This window comes from Podarcis gaigeae (genome assembly GCF_964106915.1).
Source record: "Podarcis gaigeae genome assembly, chromosome: 6".
In the NCBI taxonomy this organism is placed as follows: domain Eukaryota; kingdom Metazoa; phylum Chordata; class Lepidosauria; order Squamata; family Lacertidae; genus Podarcis; species Podarcis gaigeae.
Genome location: NC_139682.1, coordinates 28,080,344 through 28,101,921, shown reverse-complemented (window position 1 = coordinate 28,101,921; position 21,578 = coordinate 28,080,344). Strand labels below are relative to the sequence as shown.

At 45.7% G+C, this 21,578-nt stretch overlaps 1 protein-coding gene across 1 annotated transcript; it reads left to right on the top strand.

Moving 5' to 3' along the window:
- The first annotated feature begins 2,315 nt into the window (after window positions 1–2,315).
- MYL9 (myosin light chain 9) lies at window positions 2,316–20,695 on the top strand. The gene is made up of 4 exons (XM_083745904.1): window positions 2,316–3,032; window positions 14,459–14,666; window positions 18,460–18,621; window positions 19,241–20,695. The coding sequence occupies exons 2-4, from the start codon at window positions 14,483–14,485 to the stop codon at window positions 19,411–19,413; spliced, it is 519 nt and encodes a 172-aa protein (XP_083602030.1). The 5' UTR covers window positions 2,316–3,032; window positions 14,459–14,482; the 3' UTR covers window positions 19,414–20,695.
- Window positions 20,696–21,578: the final 883 nt, after the last annotated feature.

Here is a 21,578-nt window from a genome sequence, read left to right as displayed (position 1 = left end):
TCTTAGGCTGCAATCCTAACCCAGTTCATCCAGGAGTAAATAATAACTGGTTTTTACTTTTTGCATTGTATTCTTGTAAACCACTTAGAGACTATTGTATTTAAGCGGTACATACATAAGCTCTTTAAATAAATTAATCGATCAATTATTTCCCCCAGTCAAGTAATTAACTAATAAATTGTCTAGCACGTGTGCTTGTCCAAAAGTAAAACTCATTCATATGCAGTGGGGCTTTCTCCAGGCTAGTATGCAACCTAAATTCTGCAGCCTAGTTAAGTGGGTGAGTGGTAAAGCTAAAATCCCTAAAATTTGATTAGTCATAAACTCCCTAAGGCTGCAATCCTATACACGTTTAGCTGGGAGTAAGTCCCACTGAACTAAGTGAGGCTTACGTCTCCATATAAGTGCATACAATTGCACTGTAAGTTGTGCAAGCCTGTCCGACTCAGCTCCCTCTCTGTAATAGGAAGCTAATAATGCCAACCTACTGTGCAGAGTTGGTGTGAAGATTGAGTAGATAATGTATGTGAAGTGGTGATGGGGATATTCCAAATCAAGTGTGAGCAGACTTCAGGCTTGGGGGATCTGTTTTGCTTTTTACTGGAACCCTGAGATTCACAAAACAAACTGGGTGCAAAATATTGGCAGTGGGTGGAGACAGATTGGAAAAGCTGGTTTGGGGGCAAAGTCAGTTATCTACCACAAGAGGCATATACTGACCGGTAAATGGACATACCTACAAGTCTACATCCGAGTTACTGTAAATCAGATATTCTAAAACACGAAATCTTCTTATTGCTGCTATTGTAAACAATTGCTATTCAGAACCCTTCATCAATCTACAACAAATCATCTAGCAATCTGCCAGGAGATCCCAATCAATATTTGCCCAACTCTGCTGTAGACAGTTCTATAAATGTTAAAACTATAATTATGATCTCACACCGTTACAATGAATTTTGAAGTCCTGCAAATATATATTCCTGAGGAAATGGTTAGGAAGCAATTACCATTTATTTGTTGTAAAAAATAAATAATTGTAAGTCTTGCCTTTCAGCTTTGAACATATTTCAAGGCAATTTGACAAAGCGTGACATACATGTGTAGAAATGATAATATTTCAGTGCAAAGGCGTTCTGTCTGGGTTTTATGGAAATGTAATGATTTGAAGTTGTTGTTTCCAAAACACTTTGCATTGTATTTCATCAAACTTGCTCACTACAGCATGACAGGCCTATTACTTGCAGTGCATTCCTCTGCGTGTCCATGCAGAAGTAAAGACAGCTGAGTTCAGTGGGATTTGCTCCCAGATAAAGTGTTACAGAATTGCTGCCTGGACAAAGTGCCCTTTGCATTGGAAGCCAGCAAAGGTGGTGAGGAACCTGAATATCCAATCCTACGAAGAAAAGCTGAAGGAGTTGCAGATGATTTTTAACCTGGAAAAGAGATTAGTAAGCAGTATGCGAAAAGCCATCTTCAGCTATTTGAAGGGCTGCCTTATGGCTGATGAAGCACATTTGTTTTTGGTTGCTCTGGATAGGATCTAAAATAACAGGTTCCACCTCCAGGACTGAAGGCGGCATGCCTCTTGAATTCCAGTTGCTGAAAATAACAAGCAAGAAGAGCGATGTTGCACTCATCTTGAGAACAGGATGCTGCGCTAGATGGACCTTGAACTTGATCCAGATGGGACTTCTTAATCTAATTCTTAATGGAGGGTAAAGGTAAAGGGATCACTGACTATTAGGTCCAGTTGTGACCAACTCTGGGGTTGTGGTACTCATCTCGCTTTATTGGCCGGGGGAGCCGGTGTACAGCTTCCGGGTCATGTGGCCAGCATGACTAAGCCGCTTCTGGCGAACCAGAGCAGCGCACGGAAACGCCGTTTACCTTCCCGCCGGAGCGGTACCTATTTATCTACTTGCACTTTGACGTGCTTTCAAACTGCTAGGTTGGCAGGAGCAGGGACCGAGCAACGGGAGCTCACCCCGTCGCGGGGATTCGAACCGCTGACCTTCTGATCCGCAAGTCCTAGGCTCTGTGGTTTAACCCACAGCGCCACCAGGTTCCCTACTGGAGGGTAAGGGAGCCTCTAATTTCAAAATTTAAAAGTAACCAATGGATGGAAATACCGCAACAAGAAGCGTGCTGCAAAACATCAGCGTCATACAATTCTCCTCTTCGGAGCTCCTGCATGTTTGATTAGCAAGTGAATCCCCCCCAACCAAAAAAAGGAAAAGAAAAGAAAAGTTCAGCGTCCCTCGACTGGGCGGAAGCAGCCCGAGGTCACCGCGGCTGCGATACCAGCCTGCGCCACAAGGGGGCGGGGCCGAGACTGGTGTTTGCTTTAACTGCGGAGGGAGGGGTAGAGTGGAAGAGGAAACTCTTAAAATTAAAAGAAAAGTCGGTGTGGGGGAGATTTTCCTGTGTCTATGCTTTTATTTCGTACGAGGAAAAAGCAGGAATGCTGGAATTCTGCGCAGGGAAAAGCTGTGCGTTGGGGAAAGAAAAAAATGCCAATGATCCCTGCGCCCAGGAAGTTTCTGGCTTTTAAAAGTTTCTTTAATAGCTTTGTTTTAACTCCTGCACCCAACCAGTATGGAAGGGCGTCCTTTGCAGCCTTAAAAAGGAAGCTGCGTCTCCATCCTCTCCATCGGCTGCTCCCGGCACCGCGAAGCCTCTGTTGCTTCTCCCGCTTCCCCTCCTCCCCAGCCCGGACATCATTTCATCTATATAAGGCAGAATCCCCGCTTGCCGTCCTCTTCTCTCGGTCCCCAGCCCCGCGTCCCCCGGCTGGGCTGCTGCCACCCGCACAGCTCGGCATTCTTTCGCCTTGTATGGCCAAATCCTTTGGGGTGGGAGGGAACCGTTTGGGGAAAGTCTCGGCTCCATTGGCCGCCTCGTTCGCCCGATCCCGCTCTTTCCAGACCAGGGCGATTGAAAACAACACAGCTAGAAGTCGCACCTTCTCTGCGGGGATCGTGGGGGAAGCGCTTTGCTCTGCCGGCTTGGAACAAGTTTCTGTGTGACAGGTAAGCGCCGTTCCTTGGATTCCCCTTTGTTCCGTGAGGACGGGGTTGGTGGGTGGTCAAGACCAGGGTAGGGGAGAGAATGCGGGATAACTTGCTGCATATGACCCAGCCACTCATTAATCCGAAGTAACTAGTCCCTGTCGTCTTTGCTGCGGCAAAAGTAACTAGTCCCTGTTGTTTTTCGCTGTAAGAAACTAGCTGCCCTCCCCTGGTAATTTACTGCCTACTGGTTTCAAGACGCATGAGGTGTATGAGGAATAGTGACTCTAGGAAGGGAAGTTACAGATAGTGACTCTAGGAAGGGAAGGTTTCTGGTTATTTATTTCAGCCTTCCCCAAGCTGGTGCCCCCCTGGAGATGTTTTGAACTACAACTCCCAGCAGCCCCGTTGCCGTACTTCCATGGGAGCTGTGGCCCAATGCATCAGCAGTGCTCCAGACTGAGGAAGTTTGGTTTCCTTATTGTTCAAGGCAGCATACACAGTCCTCGCCCTCCATTACACCACTGCAACAATCCAGTCAGTTAGGTTAAGCTGGAAAAGAGAGAGGAGATGGGAGGAGAAACTGGTCCCGAGCCACACAGTGAGCATCATGGCTGAGCAGGGATTTGATTTTGAGTTTCTGCAGCGCAGGTTCAACACATTAACCACTGCACCTCACTGTCTGAGGATGAGATAGTTGGACAGTGTTCTCGAAGCTACCAGCATGAGTTTGACCAAACTGCGGGAGGCAGTGGAAGACAGGAGTGCCTGGTGTGCTCTGGTCCATGGGGTCACGAAGAGTCGGACACGACTAAATGACTAAACAACAACAACCTCACTGCCTCTTAGTGGTGGGGTGGGGTCCACTTTTGCCACTCCTTAAGCACCTTGCCTTGAGCATAGCAGCGTTGTCCCCCAATGCAGAGCCCTCCTGATGTTTCGGACTACAATTCTTTCAACTCCAAACAACTAGAAGTCTGGGAAGACGGTTGAAGTTTACCCAAGAAGTACACAAGCTGTGGGATGTGATGTGGCCATCTCTTGATTTTTTGAAAGGTTTCCCTAACTTCCAGCATACCCCCCACCCTGGGCAGGAGAGCAAAGCAATGTCTTGTAGTCTATCTGTTCACCTTCTCAATACAAGAAATCTGGAGTTAGAGCATCCCCAAAACATAACTCCCCATCCTCTGCAAGCGACAGCCCCCCCCGTACCCCAACACGGGAAAATGTGTTTCAGAGAAAGAAATGCCAACTGATACTGGAACAAGCGAGAGTCAAGCTCACTGGGGTTGCACAGGACCCATTTGCTTGTCTCCAGAATCTGTCACCCAGCCTAGCAGCAGGAAGCCTCACAGGTCAGTGACAGAGCAACTGCTTGGCCTGCAGAAGGTTGCAGGTTCAGTTCCCGGCAGCTCCAGTGCAGGGCTGGGAATGCCAGTCAGTGTAGCTCTGCTGCAAGTCAGCAGTCAGTTACATGGACCAGTGGTCTGACTTGCTACTGTATGTTCTAGTGATCAGCACAATCAGTGTTTCACGTTGAACTGATATACCTGACATTAAACAAATAATCTTCTAGCGGAGGGCACCCTTAAAAGAGTCCTCAGGTACACCCCTGGAAGACCTCATCACTAGTCCTCCCCTAAATGTAGAATCTTGGCTGGCTGTGAGGGATGTTTGCTTACTCATGCACTCTGCACATGCTCAGAAGGGCCCTTTTTATTACTACTTTGCATGTTCAAAGGTCAAGAGAAACACTGAAAAGCAATTCCAGGGCTGATCCCCAGAAGCAACTGAGCTCTGTTGACAGTGATCTGTGCAGTCCACACAGCTGGCTTTGTGGGTCTGGAGCAGAAATGAAACGGCTCTTTTCTGGAGTCTACCCCATCCTCCCATTGCAGGCCAAACAAAAAGCAAGGAAAGACATTGATCTGAAGAATTATGACACACCACTGCCATACTATGAGGTTTTCTCAGTCCATCATCAGAGGGGAAGGGTCATAGCTCAGTGGCAGAACATCTGCTCTGCATGTACAAGGTTCCAGGTTCAATCCCTGGCATCTCCAGGTAGGGGTGGGAGAGACTCCTACCTTGCTGGGGTTTGGGCTTGATGACCCTTGGGGTCTCTCCCAACTCTATGATTCTATGACTCCTTGTCTGAAACCCTGCAGGCTTGCTGCGAGTCAGTATTGAGCTAGATGGACCAATGGTATGACTCAGAATAAGGCAGTTCCTATCTGGGCAGGTAAGGGACGCAGGTGGCGCTATGGGTTAAACCACAGAGCCTAGGTCTTTCTGATCAGAAGGTCGGCGGTTCAAATCCCTGCGACGGGGTGAGCTCCCGTTGCTCGGTCCCTGCTCCTGCCAACCTAGCAGTTCGAAAGCATGTCAAAGTGCAACTAGATAAATAGGTGCCGCTCCGGCGGGAAGGTAGACGGCATTTCCGTGCGCTGCTCTGGTTCGCCAGAAGTGACTTAGTCATGCTGGCCACATGACCCGGAAGCTGTACGCCGGCTCCCTCAGCCAATAAAGCAAGATGAGCACAGCAACCCCAGAGTCGGTCACGACTGGACCTAATGGTCAGGGGTCCTTTATCTGGGCAGATAGCAGGGAAGGGGGCATTTACTGAATGAATACATGTACCAATAACAACAATAATAATAGCCTGGTGTGCAATGGGATACCCAGGGGGTGGGGATGAAGTGTCCTAACTCCACAGAAGCAGATTTTTAAACAATTTCCAATTAAACTTTTTATTATACTAGCCATAGGCCTTGGCATCATTCAGAAGGAGAACAAAAAAAAAACCCCAGAAAAAAGAACAATAACCATAAAAATCATCGGGCACAGACATACAATAAAACCACAGTCACGGCTACTAAAATTATTTGTTGCATTGAATAGAATAGAATAGCAGAAGATTCTCAGGTAAGATGTGCCAAATTAAATATCTGAATCCCCTTTGCAGTTGATCGCTATTTTGTCTAGTTCCTTCCTCCTGATCTTCTTAGTTGCCAGCGCATAGAGTGCTACTTTATAAGTAACAAAGTCATCGGTGTCGCTCAGCAGCCATTTCACCCTTTCCACCCTATTCAAATGTGTTCCATTTGTAAACAAGGGTTTTATAAATCAGTCTCTTGGGTCTGTGTATAATGGGCGCTGCAATAAAGAATGGCGCAGTCCTCGACGCAGGGTTGTCCACACAGACAGAGTCTCTCTTCATAATGCACTTTGCCGTACAGTGTATATCTGGAGAGATGGTGTGGTGAACAGCATGTCTGATGGAGGTTCAAATCTCTAGGACACAGGAGGGCAGCTCACAGCCCAAAGGCTATATGCAGCCCATGCGGACCCTCTCTGCTGCCCACCACAAGTTCACTATCCCTCCCCTGTCACCCCCAAAATAGGAATGTGGGAAACTGCCTTTTGCTGAGTGACACCATTGGTTGATTCAGCCCAGTGTTGTGTACACTGGCCACAGGTCTCTGGGATTTCAGACAGGGCTCTCTCGCAGCCTGGAGATGCTGGAGATTGAAGCTGGGACTGCCTGCATGCAGAAAATGTGCTCTGCCATTGAGTGAAGTGTACAGATGGGTCAAGGGAAGGGAAGGGAAAGGAAAGGAAGGAAAGAGAGTGGCTGCAGCAGTGAATGGCCAATTCAGTGTCATTTTGAGTTTGCAACCTCACATGGTGCTCTTGACCTGCTCATGTGGGTATACCAAAATCCTGCTGCAAAATAATATTCTTTGGCCTTAATTCAGCTCACCGTGGATTTATTTTTGTCTCAGCTGCAAAAGCAACAGGTCAAATTCCTGACATCCCAGGCCTATGACTTCAGTCCAACAAAGGCAGAACAAAACAGTGGCTTGCAACACCACTGCAAAATCAGCATCTAACCTGGGGGGGGGGGGGGAAGCCCAGTATACTGATACCGTCAGGGCCATGCAAGTTCTTTTGGGTGCCAGCACAGGACATTTTACTCCCTGAAGCCAAGTCCTAATGGGGCCACCTGCCCTGCTGCAGTCACTATTCTTTTTTTTCCCCCAAGAATAAAGCATTGATGCACTATTCAGGTGCCAATTCCTGCCTTCATCTATCCCTCCTCCACCTCAGCTATTGTCTGTAAATTCACCCTACTGCATGCCAAGGCTGGTCCAGGTCTTCTCGATGGGTAAAAGCAAATGAGCCCTCTCAGTAGCGTAGGAAGGGGGGTGCGGTGGGTGCGAATCGCCCTGGGTGTCATCACTGAGGGGGATGACAAAATGGCAAAAATATGTGTTTTTGAAAAAATAACTCCCGCACCCACCACACGCCCCTTCCTACGCCAAAGCAGGAACACTCTCCCCTCGAGTGATTTCCAGAAAGCAGAAGCATTGCTGCCTCCAACTTTGCAGGCAGAGCATAGCCTTTATGGCTAGTAGCCTCCAACCAGGGGCGCCGACTTATAAAAAATATTGGGGGGGGGCCATACCGGGGTCCTGCCCCGGGAAGTTTTCTAAATTTTAGATGAAAATTAGTGAGTTTTAAAGTTTTTTTAAAGTATTTTAGAGTCATATGATCAACATTAGAACCCCGAAAACTCGACTCTCTATAACTCCACACTCCGGGAAACTCGACAAGCCTGAAACACTTTTTGGCTTTGAAAAAAGAAACAAAACAAAAACACGCACGGTATTTTCGTAAAAAGCTAATTTAATTTACAGTAACAATTATGCTTATAGACTATTACAGAGCAGTGAATATATAGCTCTGAAAAGACTGAAATGATATTTAAATAAATCCTAAACTATCATTAAAAGAATAAAACATAAAATATTGCTGTCGCACAGTAATAGCACTTTGATTAATAAGTGAAATAGCTAATTTAAGCTTACTTTGAATAAGGCTGAGGGTTCATTAAATAAATATAATATCTCAAAGTTAATGCTTTAATACAGTTAATAAAGTTAATACAGTATGCCTAATACTGTATGTAAATACTGTAATACTGTATGTAAATAACGGGCTTTAATTGGGTCTTACACCCTAAAAATATTTAAGTATTTGAAAATAACTAATATAGTACTATAGTAATATAGAAATACAGTACTAAACTAGTACTAATATTTCAAAACTGAAAATTTAACATTCCGTATGTATTTAATTCTCTATTTTATAAAGATTTTTAATATCTGACAGTGAGTTTGGAGTAGCCCAATGCAAAAATCCTGAGGATCCATGTGGATCCATGCTTTGTAACCACGTTTTTGCACCACTGTGACCCTAGGCAACAGTGGGTGCGTGATTTTTTTGGTGCAAGATGTAGCCATGGACATGCTATGTGATCTGATGGTGAATTTGGGGTGACCCAATGCAAAAATCCTGAGGATCCATGTGGATCCGTGCTTTGTCACCACGTTTTAAATGGGGAGGGAAGGAAAAACACAGAAGGGACAAGAAGCACAAGAGGGGTGTGCGGAGAAGCAGCTGGCTAAGAATGCAGGGGAGGAGTTTAACGGGGTGGGGGGGAGGAAAGGAAGGCAAAAGTCCCCCCCCCAAGCCAGCCCTCTCTCTCTCTCTCCCACCTGCATCCCTAGAGCACGGAAAGGAGGAGGTGGTGGGCTGGAGCCTGCACGCAGTGTGACTAGGAAAGAATTAGAAGGAAGGACTCGTTCCTTTCCTTAACCCTCTGCTTGCCAGGAGGGCAGGGGATTCCCTGCTCTTTGTTGAGTTTGAGCAAACGCAGCAACAGAAGCGGGTGGGCAGTAAGACCCTGAGGCAGAATGCAGGAAAGCAGCAGCTTCCGCCTTCCCTCCGCCCGACCGCCCGATCTTATTTTTGCCTGATTTTTGCCTATTTTTGCCCCTGCGCTCCGGCGAGTCAGCTCCAGGGACCACACATTCGCTCAATAACACGCACAGACATTTCCCCTTACTTTTTAGGAGAAAAAATCTGTGTGTTATAGAGCGAAATTTACGGTAATAATTTTCTTAAATTATTGGGGGGCGGAGCCCCCCAAACGAATTTTTGAGGGGGCTCGGGCCCCCTCAGGCCCCATGGAGTCGGCGCCTATGCCTCCAACAGCCCTCTCCTCCATGAATCTGCCTAATCCAGAGGCGTAGCTAGGTGAGGGGGGGTACTGGGCATCACACTGCGGGGCCTGCAGCATTCCTGAGCCACATGTCTCTCCTGTCTCTCCTGATTAGGGAGGCAGCGAGTGGACTGCCTGCAAGCTCCACGGTACTTTTTCAAGCAGCTCAGGCTTGCGTCTGCCCACTGCCTCAGCCGCCCTACAGCTGAGGGGGAGGCTGCAGAGAGGCTCCACACAGCGTGCCCTGCCCTGGCTCACCCTGCCCCATGGGTGGTTTGTGCTGACCCCAGCTGCAGGGCGCGCGCGCCACCCCAGGCACCCGAGCAGCTAGCTATGCTGCTGCTCTCATGCAGCCAGTGTTTTTTATCAGGGAGATGTATCATTTATATTCTCCATTTGACAGAAGAAAATACTTGTCCTGTAGCCAGGAGCAGGTCATTTAGAATAGGTCAAGCTGAGTTGAGATACCTGCTTATATGGAGTATTGACGAAAGATATTATTTTATTTTTTGAAAACGTTTTACTTTATTTTGAACGTTATGCACATGAAGTATTGAGAGCTAGTGGAGACCTGATTAGAATCTCATCTTTAGCACAAACTTGTTTTGATCCAAGGATAGATAGGGGAACATGCGGGCCTCTGGATATGGTTGGACAATAGCTCCCATCGGCCCCAGCCTGTTGGATGGGATCTGTGTCATCTGCGACTCAGTAGGAAATATCCAGGGATACTGGAGAGCTGGAGACAAATCAAGGTAGTGATACAAAAACAAAATGTGTTTCTGGGTGCTTCCCAGACAGAAGCTTAATACAGTACAGTGGTACCTCGGGTTACATACGCTTCAGGTTACATACGCTTCAGGTTACAGACTCCGCTAACCCAGAAATAGTACCTCGGGTTAAGAACTTTGCTTCAGGATGAGAACAGATATTGTGCTCCGGCGGCACGGCAGCAGCAGGAGGCCCCATTAGCTAAAGTGGTGCTTCAGGTTAAGAACAGTTTCAGGTTAAGAACGGACCTCCAGAACGAATTAAGTTCTTAACCCAAGGTACCACTGTACTGTAAATGAACCATTCAGATGTTGCAAACTGGTTGTTGGCAACTTAAATGGATTTTTCCTGGAATGGGTGAAATCCAGATTAAAAGTGTGAGGGTGGCATTTTGATGCTGCATTAAAAAAAAAAAATTCCATGCCTGAGGGGGACCACCAATCCTACAACTGACACCCAATCTGACTGCACCCTGAGTTTCCTCTGTGACTGATGGGAGAAAGATGTCTGCGCGTGATCCCAGATGCACTCTGAACAGCTGCCTCCATGGCACCTGTTTGTGCCTTTGGAACCTCTGCCTGAGTGTGTTTCTGAAGGAGGAACCTGCTTCTCAAGAGGGACTGCAGTAGTGCAGGTCCCCCAAACCCAGCCCCTAAGGAATGCAGGAAGGGTTCCCATCGCTTATTGGCTCTTGGCTTCTGCTCCCTGCAAGTTCCTCTGTGATACGGCTAATGGAAAGGAGGCAGCTGGTGACAAATGCAATGTTGGGTAAAGTCCCACTCCAGGCAGGAGGACAAAAAGGCTTTTATCCTCTTTGTAGTGGGAGGTGTATCGAAGCCTTGAACTAATCATCTTGCCCCCTTTGTCTTCCTGGGGCTGGCAGAAAAGAGCTCCTCTCCTAGCCTGCGCTAACAAGCTAGCCTTTGAGCTCGGCAATCATTGTCTGGGGGCAGGGCTGCTCTCCCGCTCTCCCTTCATCTACCCTTCTCAGGATTCCTAAACAGCAACACACTCACTCCCAGCATAACTGCTGGGCATGCTCTTATCAGCTACCTAAATGCGTGGTGTTGTTGTTTTATAAAAAAAATTAATTCCCTGGAGTTAGAGAAGAACAAGGAGCTGGACATTTTTTAGTCCTTGAATGTGTGTGCCTCTTTAGCAGGTACACACACAGAGGGGGAGAGAGAGAGAGATAGAGAGAGTTTTTTCCACAAAGGACTGCGTTGCACAGAAAGGAGCATCAGGCCTGTACTTTCGCATCACTTTCCACCAGGAAGGGATTTACACACACACACACACACACACACACACACACACACACACACACACACTACTAAGCTTCTCTGGCAGCATGGAACTGGACATAAGCAGACCTGAATTTAGTTTGCCATGGCAGTTTCTGGAGAGGGAAGGAAATTGTTGTGTCATGTCTTCCAGACACTGACTAAGCTTGAGAGCAGGGCTGGCCCTACCATTAGGCAGAGTGAGGCAACTGTCTCAGCCAGCAAATGCTTGGGGAAGGAGGCAGCAGCCTCCTGGCTATTTCTCCTGAACCCCTTGGCTGGAACCCCCTGGCTCCACCCACTGGCCTTAACTGGCTTCCTGCCAGTATTTATATAAGATACAATTGCTGGTCCAGTCTGCATTTGGACTGGGGGTGCCATCTTGCCCTTCAAGCAGCAAAATGTGCCTTGAACCAGTCCTGCCTGAGAATTACAGAATCGCAGAGTTGGAAGGGATCACGAGGGTTATCTAGTCCAACCCCCTGCAATGCAGGAATCGTTTGCCCGATGTGGGACTTGAACCCACAACCCTGGGATGAAGAGGCTCATGCTCTACCAACTGAGCTATCCCAGGAATGGAGCAAGCTAGTCCAAGCCCTGAGTGGAGAAAGGCTGCAGCTAGTGGCAGACCTTAGCACACAGAAGGTGCAATCCCTGTAAGCTTCAGCTAAGGTTAGGAATGTTACCTGCCTGAAACCCTGGATAGCCGTTGCAAGTCAGTGTAGACAATTACTGAGTTAAATGTTGCCAGTGGTCTGCCTTGGTAAGTGGTCTGCCTATGTTCCTGTGAGGTCTAAAGTGTGTGTGTGTGTGTGTGTGTGTGTGTGTGTGTGAGAAACATGGGCATACGTACATATATACAATACAGATATAGATATTTTAAAATTCCTGCCCGTTCTTCTTCTGATGAACTGGGAGGGAGCCTCTAATAAGCTCTAGCTGTAGGAAAGAGCACAGATCCACATGCCACTCGCTGCCTGGCTAGACAGAGCGGGTGGGGAATGGAATGCTAAGAATCTGCTGGGAACAGATAATTTCCTGCTTATTCCGGAATAGGCTCAGCGCCTGCATCTTACTTGCAAGCCTGTCCTTATGAAAAGAGAATCAAAGAAAGACAATTTAGCTAAGGGTTGGTTCTTTAGAGGGAAGGATCTCCTGGGGGAAATTGCCCCAAGTTTCTGAAGGTATTGCTTCTGTCTCCCTAAGAAATCAGACGCCAGCAGTGTAATGCTCTACACATCTGCTTAGAAGTAAGTCCCACTGAGTTCAATGGGGCTTACTCCCAGGTAGATGTGTGTACTAGGACTGGAACCTAAATGAGTAGCAAGTAGCATTGCCATTTCTCTTTCCCTTATCTGCCCTCCCCCAATGGGTTTGTGTATCTTTAACAGCTGATTGTCAGGCAGATATTGAACAACAAGGGCTTTCACTATCCCCTATAGCTGCATATGTTGAATTTCCTGGGTAACTCTCAGGCATTAGGCTAGATGGGAACAATGTATATGCATGCACAGGGTAGCTCTCCCCACTCTAGCAATGGTGAGTTCTGGTGCAGTGAGCTGTCCGAAGAATGGGAAGTGGTCTTCATCACAGGTTCGTTTCAAGGCTGGACACAGTTTACGCTGGTGATTGCAATGGGCCACCATTTGTTTGCAGGCATGCTTTTTCTGTTGCTTTCAAATGTCTCAAATGTGTCATCATGATGCAAACCTCTCCATCCCACCGAAGGCAGCCCTGTTGAGGGAAGTTTTTTATATTTAATGCTGTATTGTGTTTTTAATATTTGGTTGGGAGCCGCCCAGAGTGGCTGGGGAAACCAGATAGTGGGGTATAAATAAATTATTATTATTATTATTATTATTATTGCAGAAGCTCAGAAATGGATTCCCAGCTTGCCTTGGATGGTATTCGCAATACAAAGATTTGAATAGTTTACCAAAACTCTTCAAGATGCCATTTGAAGATGGTTGTTTTAGTCATGAGATTCAGAATGCAGCATTTGCTGAAGGCAGGGAAGCGGGGGGAGGGGGGGGAGTATTGTGGCATCAGATCTTAAATCCTTCAGATAACATCTCCAAAATGTGAAATGATTAAACATTAGGGCAACCAGATGGAAAGGAGGAAAGGGCTTCTATCATCAATACAGAAGGAGTAGTGTATTGGAACAGGGATGAAGCACCCTCACTTATTACACAGCCAGGATAATGGTGGCATCTCTTGGGGCTAAATTGCCTTAGTCCAGTATACCTGAAGGAGCGTCTCCACCCCCATTGTTCTGCCCGGACACTGAGGTCCAGCACAGAGGGCCTTCTGGCGGTTCCCTCGCTGCTAGAAGCCAAGTTACAGGGAACCAGGCAGAGGGCCTTTTTGGTAGTAGCACCCGCCCTGTGGAACATTCTCCCACCAGATGTCAAACAGAAAAACAACTACCAGACTTTTAGAAGGCATCTGAAGGCAGCCTTGTTTAGGGAAGCTTTTAATGTTTAATAGATTATTGTATTTTAATATTATGTTGGAAGCCGCCCAGAGTGGCTGGGGAAACCCATCCAGGTGGGTGTGGTATAAATAATAAATTATTATTATTATTATTATCCTCTGCGTGCCAAGAAATTAGGGTGTTTTTTCCTCAGAGAGAAACCCACCAGAAAAGTCAAGCAGAGGAAGAGACAGGTGCCATTAATATGCATGGCTAATGTTTCAATGGGCACTTTGGGGATAATGTTATTGAGTGCACACAATAAATAACTGGATGTACAAATGAACCCATTGACAATTCTTCATGGATATTTTTTTAAGATACAAGACCCGAAAGTCACAATTTTGTCAGGGGTTTGTTAACTGCTGCTAAAACATTAATTGCTGCTAAACGTGTGCTCCAATAATTCCAATGAACTGAAAATGGTTTATTAAAATAACGAAATTAATGTTTAAAGGAAAGTAGGCACAAAAGTGATAGCAGTGAGTGATTTGAGAATTGGCAATCTACCTTATTCAGAACATCAGAACATGTTAGAATTAATAATTATATATATTATTATTGAAAGCCTTTTCACTGCTATCAAAAGTAATTATCTGATTACTTACTTACAAGATAGAAATGATATAATATTTCTAAAATGAGGTAATAGTATTTTAAAGAACATATTATCTGTATTTGTGCTATATAATAGTGAAGATACAAATTTAATGTAGGATGATCTGGTAGTAAATTAGTGAACATTCAACTGTAATATGTATTATGTCATCCATAGTCTGTAAACTTTGTATATTTAAAAAGGCTAAAAGAAGAAGTATTGTAAGCAAGCAGTCTGTTTTGTTTTTCCTAGTCCCCTTCCAAAAACTCCACCAAGATGTCGAGCAAACGGGCCAAGGCGAAGACTACCAAAAAGCGCCCTCAGCGTGCGACTTCCAATGTCTTCGCCATGTTTGACCAGTCGCAGATCCAGGAGTTCAAGGAGGCTTTCAATATGATTGACCAAAACCGTGACGGATTCATAGACAAGGAAGATCTGCATGACATGCTGGCATCTCTCGGTAACAAAGCAGCATTGAGTCAAATGCAATTTCATTGTGAGCTGGCGTGGCTCCGGGGCTATTAGTGTGAGCTGTGAACCAGAAAGCCCTCCCTTTCAATCTCACCTCGGTCAAGAACTTAGTAGATAGTCTTAAGGCAGGGATGGGGACCCTCTGTCTCTCCAGAGGTTGCTGCGCTACAGCTCCCATGATTCCCAACCATTGACCAGGCTGGTTAAATAGTTAGTTAGCTTGCTTGTTTTATTAAGCCTACATTTAAATTGAATTGAATTAGGGGAAGTGGTTTTACTGTTGCTGTTGCTAAAACAACCGGGTGTCAGAAACCTTTGCTAAGCTACTGCCAAGCAGCCAGACATCTACCAAAGATCTTGATCTGCTCAAAGCAACTAGAGATGTTGGTTCCTCATCTTGTAATGATGGTGCCAATACCTTTACATTAGTGATGAGGCTCCTGTGGCCCCTGCTTTAATCTCATGTTGCCCTAGAGGCACCTTAGACCCATTCTTGCCCTCTGGATCACAGTAGAGGATGGTCCATTGGGGTGAGTCAGGCACTTTCCTAACAACTCCATTCTGCCCCCAGATAGCCTGCACTTGCTTGCCTTCTTACTTTCAGCCATTCCAGGCACTGCCTGTCATTTTACATGCCCTTGTGGAACGGATTTAGTGCAGCGCAACCAGTTCTACTTCACTGGGCGCTGAGCCTAGGAGGAGCCACAGGGTGTCATGACTATGACTGAAATATACTCGGAGTTGAGTGTGGATTTCATGCTCTTTATTCAGCTCATAGTAGCAAGGAATGAAAGTTCCCCCACAATATCTGCTTTATATACATCATTTATACAATGGGCCACACGTGATTGGCTAATTCCGGGATTCTCCTGTAGGCCAATCAAGTTGCGGATTCACTTCCACCTGGAGCTGGATTGGGTGGCTCCGGCGGACCAATCATACTGCTGCATTGTTCTAGGACCAATCAGACTGCTGCATTCTGAATCCTATTGTTCTAGGACCAATCAGACTGCTGCATTTGGGATCCTATTCAACACAGTACATAACACTGACATAGTGGAATGAGCAGAATGGAAGGTGAGAGACGGGGGCACGCACCAAATTTGAGGTTCTCACAGGGTATAGCTGAAATTCAAAAGACCAAAGTCTGCCCCTGATTAACAGGGCGGAGGATGGGGACAAAACTAGAATTCCTTGGCTCTGTTGGTTATTGGCTGTGGCTCCACCTACTGCCTTTTGCCAGTGGCCAGCACTGATAGACAATCCCTCTGGGAATTGCTTCACCTCCTCCATTGTGTGTGAGAGAGGGGGAGAGAGAAAGAGCCATGGCTTTTACACAGTGAATCAGGAGGTAGGGTGGGAGTTTTGCAGCAGAGGCAGATTTAGGGCAGCGTGACCGGTTCACCCACACTGGGCACTGAGCTGAGGAGGGCGCTGCAGGGCATTGCAACTGTGATGTAATGCACACACAGAAAGGAAGGTGAGAGGTGGGGCAGGAGGAAGGCCACCAAATTTTGGCCTCACACAGGGTGCTGCTGAAATTTGAAAGATCAAAGAACATCCCTGCTTGCAATAAGCCATGGAATATGAGGCAATGTTGGATTATTCAGCATCGACAAAAGAAAGTTCTTCGCACATGGTTAAACTATGAACTCTGATCCCACAAGTGGCAGTGATCCACATCTTGAAACTAAGAGGAAACAACATGGAGTGGGAGAACTTGGTGTTCATTTTAACAAGCCGAAAGAAGTCTGATGGCCAGGCCTAGCCTCTTATTCCCAGAAACTCCCCCTGCCCCAGAAACCCAGGACAGTTGCTAAATCAGGCAGGGCAGGGCTAACCTCAAATGTCACTCGGAAGCCTGAAGCCCTTGACCAACTCTGCAAAGCAAATCTTGCTCAAATGGCCAAGGGTGAGAGATGATGGGAGCTGCAGCCTATCAACATTTGGGGAGCTACGGGACCCTCATCCCCCTTGCTCAAGGCTTCAGACAGTTCTGGGTAACTGTTGGACTTTGTGTTTTGCAAAATAGGGGTCAGCCATTGCTTCTTCGTCCCAGAATCCTAGGTGCAACCTGAGGACAGCAGCATTTAGCAGACACTAATCCAATCCAATCCATATTCAAATTAAGGTTGTACGCACAACATCCATTTAAAGCACATTTAAAATATATGACTTTTCCTCAAAGAATCATGGGAACTATAGTTCGCTAAGGCTGCTGGAAACTGTTGCTGTATGAGGCTTAAACTGTCTTTTTGTGGGGTGGGGATGTGCTTTAAATGTATAGCATGTACACAGCCTGAGTCTAGTTGCGATCTTATGGGTGCCATGTTGTTTATTTATTTTGTTCTCCTCTGTTTTGCATAATCCAGCCTGTGAAAGAATTAGGAAGAACTCAAAATTATGGTCACTATTTTGTGACTTTCTGGTTGGTCCTAAAAAAGGGATTGTCCAAATTGTGGATTTTGGGACAAACAAGAACAGATTCAGCTTCTGGCAGACAGGCTTATAGTCACCCCAGGCAGACTCAGTCTCAGTGTGGTGACAGTTGTGGGATGAAAGGGTCCTCTATGAATATCCAGATCACAAAGGCCAGCCTGCATTCTGGACACTCACTGAACCATTGTCAAGCTCATTTCAAGGCCAGTAAATTCATCCTGAGTAGAGAGGTTGTGGAGACTATAAATCAAGGAAATAAAATGGTTGAGAGAACACCTGAATGCATGGAGAGGAATCAGGAAGTACTGTAGTCATCAGATTAGTACAGTTCAGAGTTTTAAATTATTTTAAGCATTGTATTTGTACAGATGACCACTAGAGGGCACTTAGGTAGATAAAAGTACATCTTGGTTTAATGTAGAGACTGATGAGCAATTCAGGAGTACTAAGTCATCCTGACTTGGCAGTATTTCCCTCCTCCCAGGGTATTTTCCCCCTTTCAGACAGCCGTTCCTGATTTGCTATCTTGCATTTTGACTCACCATGCTTGTCTCCTAACTAAGCCATAACCCCAGGAGCTGGTTTTATAGGCCATTTCCAGGGAAGCTCCTAGGAAACTTGTCTTCTTCGTGAGCAAAGGGCCCTTTCACCTTTGAGGATAAGGTCACAGGGGTGTTTTATTGCCCTGGTTTAGTTAGGCCACTAAGAAATGTTTATATTCAGGTTTCTGTTACGAATCCCTTGCAGAGAAGGAGCAAACTTCACACTGCTAGGATACAGTCAAGGCAGCTGACCTGGACTGAGCATACTGTTAAGACTTTTGGACACTTCCCATCATTATGATTCCTTCTATCATCCATATCTTGTACACGAGTACAAACTGAGGTTGCAATCCTGTGCCCACTTACCTAAAAGCAAGTTCCATTGAACTCAGTGGAACATACTTTTGAATAGGATTGCACTGCAGCTCATATCATCCCTGATGGAAATAGCAGTCCAACTCATCTGGGTGGCAAGAGGTTCCCCATTCCTGGTGTAAAGACAAATGCTTACCAAAAAAGCATTGTTGTACAGCCAGAACAAGAATTAATCTTGAAGAGACAAGTGCAAGGATGGAGGATTCCAATATATTTACATTCTCCTCCTCCTCCTCCTTGTTCTTGTTGCTGCTTTGCTAGGTGAATCCAGTTCCAACCCCTCAATTTTTCTCTTCTCTGGTTACAGACAGAGAAGGCAACACAGTGGTCACATCTTGTGGGGCTCAAGCAGTGAGCTTGAATTGCTCTGCTGGGCCAGGGCCTTTCAAACGTGGACTAATCTCTCATCCGACTTGTACCTTTCAGGGAAGAATCCTACGGATGAGTACTTGGAGGGCATGATGAGTGAGGCACCTGGGCCCATCAACTTCACCATGTTCCTCACCATGTTTGGAGAGAAGCTGAATGGAACTGATCCGGAAGACGTCATCCGCAATGCTTTTGCTTGCTTTGATGAGGAAGCCACAGGTATGTTCCATGCAGACCACCTCTCCATTGCAAACTGGATAGTCTAAGATAGGTTGTGGCAGCAGTTAGAGCCAAACAAACATGCTGCTGTGTGTCAGCAGAAATCTTCACACATATCTGAGGCCAAGGAAGGATACAGCTGGCTCTCCCTTCTTTCATTCTGCTCACTTGCCTCCTCCACAATCAGTTCAGACTGTAAACTCCTGGAGGCTGGGATCTGTGCCTTTGGATTGTACTACTCGGTGAAGCACTATGTACATTGTTGTTGCCAGCAAAATAACAATAGTGATTCAATCCTTAGTAAGTGAGGAGATATGCTTATTGGAAGGGAGACTGTCATGAGATAGAAGCTTACTGACCTCCCTTTGCTTGGAAATGAATAAAATAAAATAAACCCTAAATATTAGGCAGGAAATAGCTATGGCCCGGTGTGGATTATTTTATTTCAAATAAAATTTGTCTGCCCAGTGGGACATAGGCCCACAAGCCCTTGAGAAACACTCAGTAGCAGCCAAAGCCAAAACATTATTTATCTTAGAGGGCCGCCTCAGAAGTGACCTTCTACTAATCTCACATTTGGTTCTCCACCCCCACCCAATCATCTCTGCCATTCATATAGGTTTCATTCATGAAGACCACCTGCGGGAACTGCTCACCACCATGGGTGACCGGTTCACGGACGAAGAAGTGGATGAGATGTATCGAGAGGCCCCCATTGACAAGAAAGGCAACTTCAACTATGTGGAGTTCACCCGTATCCTGAAGCATGGAGCGAAAGACAAAGATGATTAAAACTAAGAGATTCCGATATGCAGTTGCCCCTGTTTAAGTCCCATTCCCCTTACTCTTCCTCAAAGATTCCCTGCTGCCATGGTCAAGTGTCAGAGTGGGCTAACCCTGAAATATTTCAACAGAATTAGCCCTACCTCTAAATAAAGAATAAGATTTTTGCATGTACACCCGCACCCCCACGCACCCCAGTGTTGATCCTTTATGAAGCGACTTCTCAATTTGGAGGTCTCATTGAGTAAGGTACTTGTGAAATTTGTCTTTTCAAAGGAGTCTAATTAGAAACATTTTTGAAGAGGAAGGTAGAAGGGACTCTGAAGATGCAGCTACCTGTCTGGCCATGTTCAGCACATCTGTTTGGGGGGGGGGGGGAACCCACCCAACACTGGATCTAATATAAGTTAAGGAGGCCTGATTAAATTGCCCTTTGAGTCTTTACCTAGAAAACTGATGCTTCTATTATTACCACTATTTATCATTTATACAGCACTTTAAACTTGCAGAGTGACTTCCCATCTACCACCACAACTCTGTGGTGTAAGACACTGTTATTCCCAGCTCAGGCAGACATGTACCCAGAGCCACACACAATACCTACAGAGGTGAGACTTGAACCCAGCTCTTCCAGATTCTAAATCGAACTTTCTTATGCTAGACCATATCAGCCTTCCTCGCTGGTTATGTTGCACCCATTCAAAACCCACTGGGAATCAATCCAGCCTTGGGGTTGTTGTCTATCCTGATTTAGATAGCTTGGTCCGTTTTGCCCTTGTGATACTTTGTGCACAACTAACACCTTTCATTTGAAGATTGGCAGAGCACATTCCACACACCGCACACCTGTGGAACAGAGATTCACTTGACTTTCCCTTTGTTTTCCATTTCATCCCAAATTTGTGTTGCCTATTGGGTTGTGGCACTGGTTAAAATTAAAATGACTGCTTCACCAAGTCATCCTCTCTTTGGTCTCAAATCCAGCATTTTGTGATTTCTTGTCAGCTACCTGAAAAAGTTGAGCAGGAAGAGCAGAGCACAAAAATTAAAAGCTCACCTATCCACTCTACATCTACCTTGATTTTGGAAGAACTTGCTATCGTTAGTCCCTTCCTTTATGAAAAGGTATAATTTTTTGAATATAGCAGAAGACCATCTATAACCCATCCTGGCTAACTTCCCAGTCCATAAAATAAGGATGTAGCCTGTACAGTTGTTTGTTGACAATCAGACCAAAGATTTTGAAACTGAAGGGGGAAAAGGAAAATGCCTATAAAGAGTATAATACGAATATGTTCTGGCTCATTATTTGGTTTTCTTCTCTATTGGATGTGTTTGAAAACAGATGTATTAATTATATACACTTATTATATCTAAAGAATGGAACAAGAACTTCTTTTAGCCTTTCATGCAGCCTTCAGTTTACATGCCTGAACTGAATATAGCCTAAAACGAGAAGCCAATATTATTGGGTGGTTGTGTACAAATTTGCATGATCACCTAACTCAAGGAAACTCAGACTATGCAAACACTCACACCTACTAATTTGCTGAAATTAGTAGGACTAAAACCTCAAACCTATATATGCATATTCAGGAGGCAATCACATTTGAATTCAATAGTGCTCAGGCAAGTGTGCACAGAACTGCAGGCCACAGTGAACCACCAAACACTTAAACACCATTGGCTTTGATGGTACACCCAGCTTTCTCTAATCATGGTCAATGTCTTTAGGATCAGGAGGTAAGTCTAACATTTTCTGTGAAAAGCAGAAAGCCGTCTACAACAGTTAGGTCAATAACTAAACTTTTAAACATATTTTGCATTAGAGCAAAGGTCGAAGGGCCTCATGGCGCTCTCAGCTCTGCCTATTGACTGGCTCTCATTGGAGCTAGAATATTGGCAAAAAAAGCTTGTTAACCCAGTCCTCCTTATTGTGAATGCCAGCAGAGGCTTACGCACCCACTAGGCATTCATAACAGAAAAGGATTATGGAATTCCTGCTAGCAGCATGAACTGCAGCAAAGGTTCTATCTGTTACATCCTTGAACCCACCTCCTTATTCAATGTAGCACCTCCTTTAGGCCAGTGCCTTGACTCTTACAGGGGTGAGAGTAAGTGACTGGTATAATAAGGGGAGAGTCCTTAGGACAGGGGATTTCAAGGAGGGTGGG

What these genes read in the sequence shown, in the direction of transcription:
- MYL9 (XM_083745904.1), top strand. Translation starts at nt 14,483, where the DNA reads ATGTCGAGCAAACGGGCCAAGGCGAAGACTACCAAAAAGCGCCCTCAG. An exon ending in TGACATGCTGGCATCTCTCG is followed by an intron (nt 14,667 to 18,459) that starts GTAACAAAGCAG and finishes TGTACCTTTCAG; the next exon opens with GGAAGAATCCTACGGATGAG. An exon ending in CTTTGATGAGGAAGCCACAG is followed by an intron (nt 18,622 to 19,240) that starts GTATGTTCCATG and finishes CCATTCATATAG; the next exon opens with GTTTCATTCATGAAGACCAC.